Source organism: Malaclemys terrapin, chromosome 2 (assembly GCF_027887155.1).
Source record: "Malaclemys terrapin pileata isolate rMalTer1 chromosome 2, rMalTer1.hap1, whole genome shotgun sequence".
NCBI classification, from domain to species: domain Eukaryota; kingdom Metazoa; phylum Chordata; order Testudines; family Emydidae; genus Malaclemys; species Malaclemys terrapin.
The window spans coordinates 259469767-259483814 of NC_071506.1; the positions used below are offsets into that span (position 1 = coordinate 259469767).

The 14048-nt window shown below is 41.0% G+C and overlaps 1 protein-coding gene across 12 annotated transcripts in view; it reads right to left on the reverse strand.

Annotated features, from left to right (window-relative positions):
* Positions 1 to 14048, reverse strand: part of PARD3 (par-3 family cell polarity regulator) — a 664911-nt gene that overhangs the window by 560416 nt on the left and 90447 nt on the right. For all 12 annotated transcript variants that reach the window (XM_054020950.1, XM_054020949.1, XM_054020947.1 and 9 more), the window contains exon 2: positions 10721 to 10822. In XM_054020950.1, the coding sequence (XP_053876925.1) occupies positions 10721 to 10822 (102 nt within the window). The remainder of the gene's footprint in view (positions 1 to 10720; positions 10823 to 14048) is intronic.

Below are 14048 nucleotides of genomic sequence, written 5' to 3' on the forward strand. Positions count from 1 at the left end.
TAGTTTGCGGTGTAGGAGCGTGGTCCAGGCTGGGATCGAGGGCGGGAGGAGGATCAGGGCTGGGGCAGGGGCGCGGGGAGAGGCTCAGGGGTGCAGGCTCCAGGCAGCACTTACCTTAAGTGGCTCCCAGAAGCAGCAGCCATGTCCCCACTCCACTCCTATGTGGAGCTGCAGCCAGGCAGCTCTGCACGCTGCCCCGTCTGCAGGTGCCGCCCCCGCAGCGCCCATTGGCCACAGTTCCCGGCCAATGGGAGTTGCGGGGGCGGTGCTTGGGGTGGGGGTATCATGCAGAGCAGAGCCCCCTGACTATCCCTACATGTAGGAGCTGGAGCGAGGCCATGCCGCTGCTTCCAGGAGTAGTGTGGAGCAAGCCCCAACCCTGATCCCCGTCTGGAGCAGCAGAGCAGGGCAAGCACCAGACCCCGCTCCCCAGCGGGAGATCAAGGGCCAGCTTAAAACAGGTGGCTGGCCAGATCCGGCCCATGGGCCGTAGTTAACCCACCCCTGCTGTAGAGAAAGTGAGATTTATATGCAAGAGGCCTGGCCCACGTAGGTTTTCCTAAAATAACGGGTAAGGTAAATCTTACCCTATAAATTATTCACAGTTGTCTTGTATGTGAAATGATGACATGAGTATATGGAGAGCAAGTCCCTGGATATTGTATACAGAACCAATGATGATGCAGGCATGTCATAAGGTATTTTTGTTTTGTTTTAATTTCAGAATTAGTTCCACCAGTGTTAGAAGTGTGGAATGTTCTCCAGAAATCAACTAGACATTACATGAAGTGACTCCAGCTACCTTTCACTGGATTCTCTCTCAGCAGACTATTAAAGGAGGAAAGCCCTTTTACTCCCTGCCTTGCAAGACCTGCAGATGTGGTATGGTGACCAGATGTCCTGATTTTGTAGGGACAGTCATGATATTTGGAGATTTGTCTTAAATAAGCCATTACCCTCCACCCTCGTCCCATCCCTTCCCCCCCCCCCCCCCCCCCCACTTGCTATCGGGTCAACCTAAGTTGTGGTCTCCCTTTCTGGCTAAAAGAATGAGGTGGGGACTCCACTCATATTGCACTCAAAGTACACCTTTTTATCAGGAGAGTTTCCATTGAAACACCCAAAGTAAATCCTTCTCTATCTGATAGCTGGTTTTCTACAGTGGTTCCAATTCCTGCTGATTCAAGGAGCAAGAGAACAAGCCTGAAACTGAACTCAGATCTCCAATGGCAGTGGGAGAATAATATCAGACTACTACATGGCCTTAAGTCTCTAAGTTTATTTCAGAAACAGAATTTAACCTTGTAAATTACTGGTGATAGTTTTAAGAAGTGAAAATTGAAGGTGGCCTCAAAATCTGGCCTTTCTAGGAAAGGGCATAATATTTACTTCAGATCAACAGAGGTCTCCATTTTCACATATCATACAGCCCAAGTATGGTGAACACATTTTACTTAATCATTTTCATAGGTAAGTACATCTTCAAGCCACTCTTACCAATTTGCAAACACCTACTCAGCAGAAAAAACAGCATCTTTTAAAACTGTATTCATATTACCTTAAGGACGATCAATTAATCTGTCAGTGCACCTCTGGATGGCAAACAGACCTTTCTGAAAGATCAGCAACTTGGATCAATCACATGATCATTCCATACCGCAGTTTGTTTTAACAAGGTAATGTTTCATCATTCATGATTCTTCTACCCTTACTGGGTTGAGTACCATTTTAACTCTATGAATAGTTGTGATTATTGTTTCCGACATGTATGTACATAAATAAAAACAGTATAAAACGCTACAGATACGCAAGGTAACAGGAAAGCAGCTCTGGATATTGCAACTATATGCCAGAAAGCAAACAGAAAAAATCATCAGTAGAAAGATTTACTTCAAGTGACCAGAAAAACCAAGTGGTGAAGAGATCAGCAACTTACAAAACAGCATTAAAAGGGAATACACACACAAGAAAAATACTCATGTCAAGGAAGGTTTTTTTGTTTTTGTTTTTAGCCAACTTTAACATTTCTCAGCGGTGGCAAATTATGCACAATTCCAGATGTTTGTTCATTCAACTATGAACCTTAAATGTTTCCTCAATGTTATACCTTTGCACTGCAGCCACAAATAATGTGAAGTACAAACTTCGTTATTTTAATCACAAACACGTGCAAAGATGGAGGTCACAATACATGACAGCAACAGACAAGGCCGGCTCTAACTTTTTTGCCACCCCAGGCAAAAAAGAAGAGTGCTGCCCCGCCTTAACACCTCCTCCCCGAGCGCCGGGCCGCCCAAACCCCCGCCCCCCCAAGCGCCGTGCCGGGCCGCCCAACTCCCTCTCCCCCGCCAGCGCCGTGCCGCCCAAACCCCCGCCCCCCGAGCACCGCACCGCCCAAACCCCCCAGCACTGCACCACGCCACGCCGCCCAAACCCCCACCCCCACCAAGCGCCATTCCTGGCCACCCAAACCCCCGCCCCCGCCAAGCACCGCGCTGCCCAACCCCCCCAGCGCCGCCGAAACACACACCCCCCCGGCGCTGCCCGGCTGAAACAAAAAAAAACCCAAAAAAAACAAACAAAAAAAAACCCTCAAGCGCCGCCCCGCCGAACAAAAACAAAATAAAAACAAAAAAAACACCGCAAGCGACCCCACCACCCCAACATTGGCCGCCCCTTCTAGGGTGCCACCCCAAGCAACAGAGGTAATAAAAAATGGAAATTCAGTTAAATGCTATTGTAAGAGATTTGGGGAATGGGTGAAGAGAGGCATTGCATTAGTTTATAATAGTTTTACAGTGTTACAATTCTAAGTTTTCAAGCTCACTAATGACTTGGTCCAAATTTGGTCTAGATGCTGCTTAGCTTATACTTTGGTCATACATTGTTAGCTGCAGAAGTAGTGATCTTTAGGCTATGGTGATAATCTTGTCCAAGTTGAACTAAATTGTGTCTTTGTGTGTGAGAAATTTAGGGCCCAACCCTGAGGTTGTGTTGATCATGGGTACTGATCAACAGCTCAATATCAGGTTGATAGCTGGTATCAAGCAGAGTGCCCCAGGGATCGGTTTTGTTCAACATCTTCATTAATGATCTGGATGATGGGATGGAGGCAAGAGAAGTAGATATGCTGGAGGATAGGGATAGGGTCCAGAGTGACCTAGACAAATTGGAGGATTGGGCTAAAAGGAATCTGATTAAGTTCAACAAGGACAAGTGCAAAGTCCTGCGCTTAGGACAGAAGACTCCCATACACTGCTACAAGTTGGGGACCAACTGGCTAAGCAGCAGTTCTGCAGAAAAGGACCTGGGGATTAAAGTGGACTGAGTCAACAGTGTGCCCTTGTTGCCAAGAAGGCTAATGGCATATTGAGCTGCCATTAGTAGGAGCATTGCCAACAGATCAAGGGAAGTGATTATTGGTGAGGCCACATCTGGAGTACTGAGTACCCCCAGTTTTGGGGCCGCACTACAGAAAGGATGAGGACAAATTGGAGAGAGCCCAGCGGAGGGCAACGAAAATGATTAGGGGACTGGGGCATATGACTTATGAGGAGAGACTGAGGGAACTCGGCTTATTTAGTCTGTAGAAAAGAAGAGCGAGGGGGGATTTGATAGCATCCTTCAACTACCTGAAGGGGGGTTCCAAAGAGGATGGAGTTAGGCTGTTCTCAGTGGTACCAGATGACACAAGAAGGAGTAATGGTCTCAAGTTGCAGTGGGGGAGGTTTAGGTTGGATATTAGGAAAAACTATTTCACTAGGAAGGTGGTGAAGTACTGGAATGGGTTACCGGGGGGGTGGATGGAATCTCCATCCTTAGAGGTTTTTAAGGCCCGGCCTGACAAAGCCCTGGCTGGGATGACTTAGTTGGGGCTGGTCCTGCTTTGAGCAGGAGGTTGGACTAGATGACCTCCTGAGGTCTCTTCCAACGCTAATCTTCTATGATTCTAAGTCCTTACTCAGCTAGAACTCTGATTTACACTCAGTTGAAATGTTGCTGTAGGAAAGACTGCAGAATCAGATCCATAATTTGGGAGAACACAACATAATCATCTAGCTAGAATCTTATATGGCCTCCATTAGTGTAGAATCTGAGCACCTCACAAACTAATAAATGTAACCCTCCCACCATCCTGCATGATTTCAAATATTATTATACCCATTTCACAGAAAAGGAACAGACACAGCGATACAAGGCCCCAATCTTGCAAAGTGCAGTGCACTGCACCAGTCAGTCCAGAGAGCTTACTGCAGTATCAGGGTTAACATAACATCTAAAAATGACTCAGGAAGTCTGTGGCGGATTTAGCAACTGAACCCAGAACTCCTGAGTCCCAGTCCAGTAAATTCATTCACAAGACCATTACACATTTGCACAATTCTCTGATTTATTTTTAACCTGGTTTAAGGTTGTCTATTGCACGACAACTTTGGCTGCAAATAAATATAATCATCTTTCCCAAAACATGAATCTTGTACATTTAGATTATATACCCTCCTTTGTAGCCCAACAGCAGCTTTAATACCCCATATTCTACGGTAGCCCAAAAGTTTAAACCAAAACACCATATCTTCAGTATACTAAAAAATAACAAGAGTTCCTATTTTAACCTGATGTCACATGGAGGCAACTGTTTAAGCCTTACATTTTCTCCTGTTAGGCAAGACATGGCCAGACATTAATTAAGGGAATAAAGAGCCTTTATACGGCTTTAAAATGGGATTTGTGTATAATGCATTTTGTTAGCTCACTGGAAATTTCAGCAATAATTTCATCACTTAACACAGCTCTGGTTTTGAATGTTTCATGGACTCCATTTCAACAACGATCTACCTAATGAACTTCTCATTTTCACCAACTACATTTCACACACAACAAATTTCTCTGGCTTCCTAATCACTAATAAAAAAAATAGTGCCCTATCTGGTGTTCATAATCACCAATAAAAAGATAATGCCCTGATCTGTTTGGCAACAGCTGAACCAAAGATAATACAAAAAAACTGCAAAAAAATATGCAGCTACAATGACATGCAAGTATGGAAATTAGTCTAGACACTGCCACTCTGCTGCATTATATTGACTCGCTTTGCATCTCTGCATATCATGGTGCTTAAATAAAAGATGAAGCTTTATGCAGAAGGAAAGAGCTGATGGTGTATTAGGAAATAGTAGACCAAGCAAAGAAAGCATGTTCTTAGATTGAAGAATAAATTCAGCAAAGTTACTGTCAGAATGCTTTCTTCTATGAGCATAACCCAAAGACAAGAAACAAACAGCAGTGAATTGAGAAGTAGTACACTATACTTCGGGAGAAAGCAATACAAGAACCATGAAAGGCTGAGGTTTTCATTCAGCATAAATCTTAAACAATCCAAAGCTACTTAAAATCCAATCTACCATCAGGTAAGCAGACTATCTGAATAACGGCCATATGCCTCATACCCCACAGTAATTCAACTCCAGAGATAGAGACACTATTTCTTATTGTCACACTATTCACCATAATGAAATTGTGAGCATAATTACTGCATTTACCCTTCCTGTCATGCAAATGATATGTTGGAGTTACACCAGCCAGAAACCCCAAGTCTCTAAGCAATTCATTTGGCAGCAGCACTAAAATTACTGTGCAGGCCTCGAATTGTGTGTTATTTTTAATTTTTTCAACACAAAAAAATATGCCTCATTTCTAAATCCATGCCTAGAAGTAATATGTTCACTTAGAACATATCTAACAGACTGGTTTTTATGTTTATACACATATACACATGCTTTTTAAAACAGAAGAGTAAAACTATTTTTTGTACTTTGTTTTTCTTATAGTGATTTAGTTTTCATAAATGGTGCCAGTCTGAGATCCTGAATAAGTCCTTTTCACTCACACAAGTAAAGCTTGGACAGTAGCACCAACTTCCATGTGCCTCAATCTGACTTGAAAAGACCATAATCAAAAGATGGACAGAAGGGTGGGTGTTTTTTTGTATATGCACACATATCCACTAGGAACTCAAGTGAGATCACAGAGAATTTTGCACAATATTATCTGATGGCTCTTTGGAAACCTACCAACCGAAACAGAATTTGTTACGATAATCTACAGGTGAAAAAGTTCTACATTCGAATAGCAACCTCCTACAGCAATCAGACCCTAAACCTGTACAATTTAAATAAATCATTAAATATACAAATGAAAGCACTGTAATTTTACACAAAGGAAATAGATTAATTTGAGTCCACAAAACAGTTTCTAAATTTATCTGGAGAATTCCCACTTTGTGCTGTTAATAATGCAAATACAGCTAATCAAGTTGTGTTGATTTTGTACAATCACATACCAAGGCTAAAGTTCTGCACAGTTCTCCTTATCAGGGCTGCCTAGACAGAAAACCTGCTTAACTCAATTGGTGACTGATAGTGTGGAAATCTGAGTGCCGTAACTTCCAGACTGGTGTCTCTAAGGACTCAAACTATTTTGAAGGTTATTTCAAACAAAGGGGGGAAGAAAAAAAACTTTTGAGATACTGAAAATTAAACTGCAGTTAAGATTAATTCCTCACAGATATAACAATGCACTTCATATTGAAAAACATTAACTGTATTTCAAACAGTTTCCTAATACACAGAAAAATATTTAAATTGATCACATTTCATAATATCAAATATGTCTTTCTTTTGGGTTTGGATTGGATACCTCCAGTCATAAGTAGATTCCTGTTTCTTCCAGCCAAACAATTTTTCAGAAAGCTAACCAAAAACTATTCCGATTGAAAAATGTTTACATATAAATATATAAATACATACGTTTTTCAATAGCAATATTTCCATTATACAATGCTTTTCCACTAACGAAACCGAATGTCTTGGCAATTTTCTAATGAGTGTCTTATTACATAGAAAGAAGCAGGTTTTTGTGCATCTGTTAATGTTTTATAATCTAGTGGAATGCCGTATTAAATTTTAATCTAATGTAGAGATATTTATACGATGACTAGTTTTACTATGTAGTCTTTAGGGTTCATCCAGTCAGATTACTTGAACAGGTAAATATCTTAATGCCCCTTTCTCAGTAGGCTATACCCTCATAACTGTTCAAAATTGAAGTTGTTTTCAGAAAAAAAAAAAAAAAACTAAAAAACATCCAAAGCATGATTACCTAATCTGCTTGCATCAAGGAGCAGAGGTTACATACTAGTTTTTTATTATACATCAATAAAAGATTCAAAAATATAAATCTACTTTTCATAAATGAAATTAGGAATAGGCTAACAAGAGTTTATATTTTATCAGCATGTTGTGATAAGCTAAAGTAACTGTAAATGAATTGAATAGTTTAGAGTTGTAAAAAAAAAAATATATATATATATATATATGTACCCTCTTGCGAAATATAGCTCCATAAAAAGTCTCCAACAATGCTAACTTTCTCATCATCACGGTAATGCAATTTAATGTGAATGTCAAATTGATATGCTGTCTAAATTAGACTGAATCATGCAGTTTCTATTTTTATGTTAAAATCACTAACATTGAAGTTGTGGTTTCAAAGAGGAAATAAATAACCTAAGCACACAATTAACATTCTAAAGTATATTTCCCCCTCCCCCCATATATTCAGAGTTGTTTTTAACATTTCAAAACACTCCAGAGAGAGTCCACTACCACCAATCTAGTCCATTTTATTAAGGTACAAAATAAACCAGGGGATAAGAGGGATGGTGAAAAAGATAAAATAAGACTGTCCGAACAAGCTGCATTTTAATGGGAAAAGGACCATCACAAGGACATGTCTTTTTTTATTCCACTTGTAGCAGCTGTTGTCTATAAGGATCTTTATGTGCATTTATGGCATAACAATTTTTCCATGGAGACACTAGAACTGAAGCAAACATTCTTCACATTACTCCTGGAGTTTATGTTATTTCACTGAAGTAGCTGCCCCTGCATAACATTTAATGTATTTACAATTAAGGCTCCAAAAGAATGTACAGCCCTTAATTGTTTATATTCTGTACTAGAATTGTTAAATACTTTGTAGCAGAGTTTTGCAAAATAATAGACTTTACAAGAACCTGTATAATGTTTTATATGTATGGCTGCTTAGTTAAAATTAGACCCTTAATATACTGAACATATGCAATTTTAGAGTAACAATTAGATACTCCAGGAGCAGGGGAAAATTAAGAAAAATGCAATGCTGCCATTTTAAAGATTATTCCTATGTATAGCATTAACGCCAATGAGGATGACTGACCACTGTCCTTTGTGCATTTGAATATCTCTTCCTTGAAAATGAACACACAGATGTTCTGAGCTCAATTCTGCAAGGTGCTCAGTATTCTGGTCCCAGTTCAACAAAATACTTCAGCATGTGCTTAGCTTTAAGCACATGAGTAATTTCAGGCTTCAGTGGATGCTTAACTTTAAATATGAGATGTTTAAACATTCTTAAGCACATCCTGTTTAAAGTTAAATATGTACTTACGTGCTTGTCTGACTAGAGGGCCAATGATGCTCAGCTCCTTGCAATACTGAGCTCTGTATCAGGTTTAACAAATATAAAACAATTAAAACATTTGCTATACATGAAAGAAGCGAGCAACCCAAAACTGGAACAGAATTAGAAAAGTAATTGGTATTCAAAGTGAGCGTAAAAATATCAGAAGCTACGTAATCAAAACATAGTGACTAACAACTGCAGTTCTTGAAAACAATCAAAAGGGAAGGTCAAGCTGGAATGATTAATTCAAGGATAAACTAGTACGGTACAACCTACATACAACGTACAGGGCCGCCTCCAGGCACCTGCTTAACAAGCAGGTGCTTGGGGTGGCCAACGGAGAGGGGCGGCACCTGTGGCAATTCGGGGGTGGCAGGTCCCTCACTCCCTCTAAGAGCGAAGGACCTGCTGCTGAACTGCCACCGCCGCTAATCGCGGCTCCCCCCCTCCCCACTCCCCCCAATTGCCGCCTCCAATCGCGACTTTTTTTTTTTTTTTGCGCTTGGGGCAGCAGAAATGCTGGAGCCGGCCCTGACAACATACATTTATGTTTCATCCTTCACATCAACCTCTCATGGCTCTTTAAAAAATAAAATGTAAGTGATATATGTAGTGAGTAGAAACTGAGGATAGAAATGCCAGTTTCATAAAATCAGAGAGGAAACAAGCTAGGCAAACCTTCAGAAACGGCATAAGTCAATTGTCTAAAAGGGATCTTATCCACTTAAGCAGAGAGAGAATACTGTTGTAATAATGGCACTGCTTATTTCAATGGCAGTGAGTTTTTTCCCCATTAGTCACGCACATAAAAACACCTACGCAGTTTCAGTATGAAGAGCCCTGCATTGGAAGCCTGCAAGCCAAGGTTAGAGCCAAAGACTGAAACCTTTAAGAAACAGATGTTAGGTTTCTTCCTTAGGAAGGAGAGGGGTAACGAGTACATTACTCACATAAGTTTAACAGAAAACCAGCGTTGATGGTAACAGTCGTCCTACCTGAGGCCTGTAAGCAAAGCTGTAGTAGGAAGTGCTTTAGAATGAAATGGTAATGTTACGTGGTCTCCACTTGTCATGATCTCTTAGCTGGGCACTATTTTTATGGAGGACATTCCTAAAAACTAGACACTGTATGCTGTTACTTTATACAGCTTGAGTAATCTTAGCATTTCAGACAGTGAGGAGTCTTCCAAACCCCATGATTCCCTGATTTTTAAACTCTTAGTACAGCAGTTAAAATAACCCCAATTAAACTCAGTCCCAAGCAAAATATTAAGGACAGAGTATTTATTTCTACATTTGAGTAATTTTCAAGAAAGTTTTCAGATTGCCTGTTGCGGGTCACAAAGGCAATTATGTGTCATGCGGTGAAAAGAGCAGGGCGCTGAGAATTGTACCTCTAGATTGAAGGCTCAATCACATTCCTCAGTGGCTCCAATGCAGTGGAGTTACATCTTCAGTAAGAATTGCTAGGAGCACAGCTTGGCAGCGAAATGCCAATGTTTAGCATGTTACATAAAACTTCCCAGGCTTACTAATGTCAGTGTTTCCTATTTTATCCAATCTGACTATGTTACTTAAGACAGTAAAAATGCATCCATCATCTCAAACAAAAATCCAGTATTAAAGCGAAATATAGTTTAGCTGATTGCAAACAAAACAAATATGCATTACATGTCTGAGATTCTCAAAAATAGGTCCCAAAAGTCCGAACCTACATAAGCAGCCTAATATTTTCACAAGTGCTGAGTACCCAGCAGCTCCTAAAAAAATCAATGACTTCTCAAAGTGAAATCAGGGATGCTCAGCACTCAAACTAGGCTACTTACTTACGTGACTAAACATGGAGTTAAGGTACTAAATTTAAGACACATTTTGGAAAATCTTGTGTAAATTTTTTTTTTTAGGGATTTCCTGTCTCTTCTCATCCTCACTTTCATATTCCAACTTTATTTATATTGCATAATGAAAGCACCTTAATTTAAACCAAATATTTTATATTACATTTCCAGCTCAATTTCACTAATGTACTTAGCATTTTTGTGAAAGCGCCAATATTAGAAAATTCAGGAAAATTACTTTCATGTTGTTTGAATATCACCTTCTTCCATCCCTTCTCTTCTTTCTCCTATCTCATCTTCAGTGTTTACGCTAGAAATATGAAACACGGTGTGTTCGCAGGCAATGAACCCTGAGCCTGTTTAAGAACAGTCTGTACTCACTCTGTCTTTGTCGTCAGCTACGTCACAAAGAGTGTCATCAAGGTCCAGGATTCCTCCATCCCCATGCTCCAGGCGATGTACTTGTATCCAATAGTTTGGATCCTGTATGCAAAGGAAAAAGATCCATCAGATAGTTCAAGTACATATTGGTAAAATAAGATATTTCCCCAACAGTCAATATGCCCAGTCCTATACTTACTGAAGTTAATGGTAAAGTTTTAATTCAGATTCAAATCCTGTACAATTCTACCCCAATATAACGCGGTCGTCAGAAGCCAAAAATCCCTACCGCGTTATAGGTGAAACCCCGTTATATCAGGATAGCGGTGGCAGGGCTCCGACGGTGATTTAATGGGCCCGGGCTCCCCACAGCGGCCAGAGCTCCGAGCCCTTTATATCGCCGCCGGAGCCCCGGGGTAACAGTGGCAGGGCTCCAGCGGTGATTTAAAGAGCCCTGGGCTCCAGCCACTGCGGGGAGCCCAGGCCCTTTAAATTGCCATCCGAGCCCCGCTGCCACTGTTCTGGGGTAGCTGCGGCAGGGCTCCAGCGGTGATTTATAGGGCCTGGTGCTCCCTGCAGCAGCCAGAGCCCCAGGCCCTTTAAAGCGCCGCCCGAGCCCCGCTGCCGGAGCCCCGGGGTTATCGCGATATATGCGAACCCATGTTATAGCAAGACGCGTTATATCTGGGTAGAGGTGTACATAAAACTTTTGACCCTCTAACACAAGTGAATTATGTAAAGCAAAAGATTTTTCTTTCTGATAGCGTCAGTATTTCTATGGTCTCAATTACTGTAGTATCTGAGCACCTTATACCACCACTGTGGGATGGGTCATGATAGTACTTCCCTGTCTTAGAATGGTTTTTTTAGCTGACAGAAAATTTTCAGAAATGTCTCCTCAGACTGAAGTAGTCCAAGCACTTCGGTCAACAGGGCCCTATAAAGGGGAACTCTCTCTAGACACGAATACAAGGTTCATCAAAAAACCTTTCGGAGACATCACGTCAATCTCCAACAATGTTGTTTCACATATTACTGCTATACAAGACCTGTATGTCTCATATATTGTATACATTCTGTATTTTGAAGGAAGGATACCATAATTTACCAACAAATGGGGATATAGTCTTCCACAACTTCCCCCACAGTTGTACCATACAAGCAGAATCAAAAGAATGGTACTGCATCAATAGAGGTACATGCCCATTTCCCCACAGATATCTACTATATTGAGCCTGGATTACTACATTTGTTATTCTAAGAGATATCATTTTTATAGTGAAAAGTTCTATTATTGCCACACAGGACTGGACATGACATAATATGTAACTCTTTTTTGCATCTTAGCTAGCCCACCTGCGTAACAATGACAACACTCTGAGCTGTTGTTCAATGTCTAACATTAGGACAAATTCAATACATTTCATATGGTCGCCAGAGTTTTCAAAACTGAGTAATGGGTTTGGGTACCACAATTTTGGGGGACCCAATCTATTACACCTTAAAGAGACCTGATTTTCATAAAGTACTGGCCACCCATCTTTTAAACATGAAAAACTTAAAAGGGGTCTGAAGACGGACCTCCAAAAATTAGGGCATCCAAAAGCTTGAAAATCGTGGTCTGCATGTCTTATAGTACACATCTTGAAATTCCTGTGGTATCACCCACCACTTAAATGAAGGAAACAAAGCATATGTTTTCACCAAACCTCTCAAAATATTTTAATAGCTCTGGGTTTCCCAGCCATAATGTCTGCTCTGCATCTGGCTTAATCAGATTGTAAGGTCTTTGAGGTTGGGGCTGTCTCTAGGTTGTATCTTGTCCACGCCAAGGGCACTGTCGGTGCTGAATGAACAAACAAGGATAACATTCCTAGGCAGTAGGTCACAAATCTGTTACACATGGATCTGACATCAAGAGCATGTATTACACAGTCTCTGACTGACTGAGATCAGGGACACTATGGAATTTTTCAAACAGAGGCTGTTTTTCAAGTTAATTGCTGGAGCAGCTGAAGTTTCAAAAGGACTTATCCTCAGCCACATTATCTCAAGTTCCCATTTGGATTCTTGAATAATTAAAATTACAAATTACCATTAACTTTCACTTTAAGTTGCCTACAGAATATTAAAAGTTAAACTACTGCAGTTCAAATTACCAGTTTTTCAAACTCAAAGCTACACTGCTACCAATAGGGAGAAAGGTATAAGGCAAAAATCACTGATGTGTGGGAAGCAGAGCTCTTGGAAGAAGGGCTTTTTTCTCATTTTCATATGTGAAGGGCTGCAGTTGGGGAGGCAGGAACACCATCCCCACCAGCATATCCCCTGTTTTACCATGGTGTGGGGCCAAAATATTTGAGAGGAGGTTTTTCTTACGAGGTAGAAAGCGCTTACTGGAAAACAGCCCCCACTCTCTCAGTTACACTTCCACTTCTCTTTTCCTTTGCTGCAACGTACTGATTTCCATCCTTCTTTGTCCTCTAGGTCTCCATTGCCCTACCCTACTTTCCCTTCCTTTGTCACCTCAAAAGCCTACAAAGAACTTTATTACACCTCTACCGCAATATAACGCTGTCATCGGGAACCAAAAAAAATCTTACCGCGTTATAGGTGAAACCGTGTTATATTGAATTTGCTTTGATCCACCAGAGTGCGCAGCCCCGCGCCCCCGGAGCGCTGCTTTACCATGTTATATCAAGTCGCGTTATATCAGGGTAGAGGTATAGTAACACAATCTAGGCTGCCCTCATGCACAGTAGTATTTTACACCCCATGGCAACACTGTTTACAGCAGCACAAACACAACATGCATAGGCCTTGGTTTCATACCGCTGCTGCCACTGCCACAGGGAAAGGGGTACTTTGAACAGATATAACCTAAATTTAAAAAATCTATACATCCTTGGTTCTCTAATTATGTTTGCTCTGCCTTCCATGCAGCATCTCATGTGAATGCCTAAGAATCTTAGGACTCCCATTTGGATGAAAAGGGAGATGGGCAAGGGAGGTCCATAGCCCTACAATTCCCATAAATTCATTGCTATTGTTACACGTTGGGAGAAACTGCATGGAAAGCAGAGAACTCCTATGCAATGAAAGTCAGAGGGAAAAGTAATGTTTCTTGTTCCTCACAATTTTCATTTTAAGTGACTGGTCTAGTCAAACAACACCCCTGTGAAACTGCCCTATTCATTTTAGGCATCTGGTCATACACACATTGGCTTTAGTACCAGCAGAAATCAATGGAAACCCAGTTTTGAGTTTACATGCTGTAATGATTTGGGAGGGATTAAGTTGCCTAGCGATTTTTACTCTTCTCATTTAT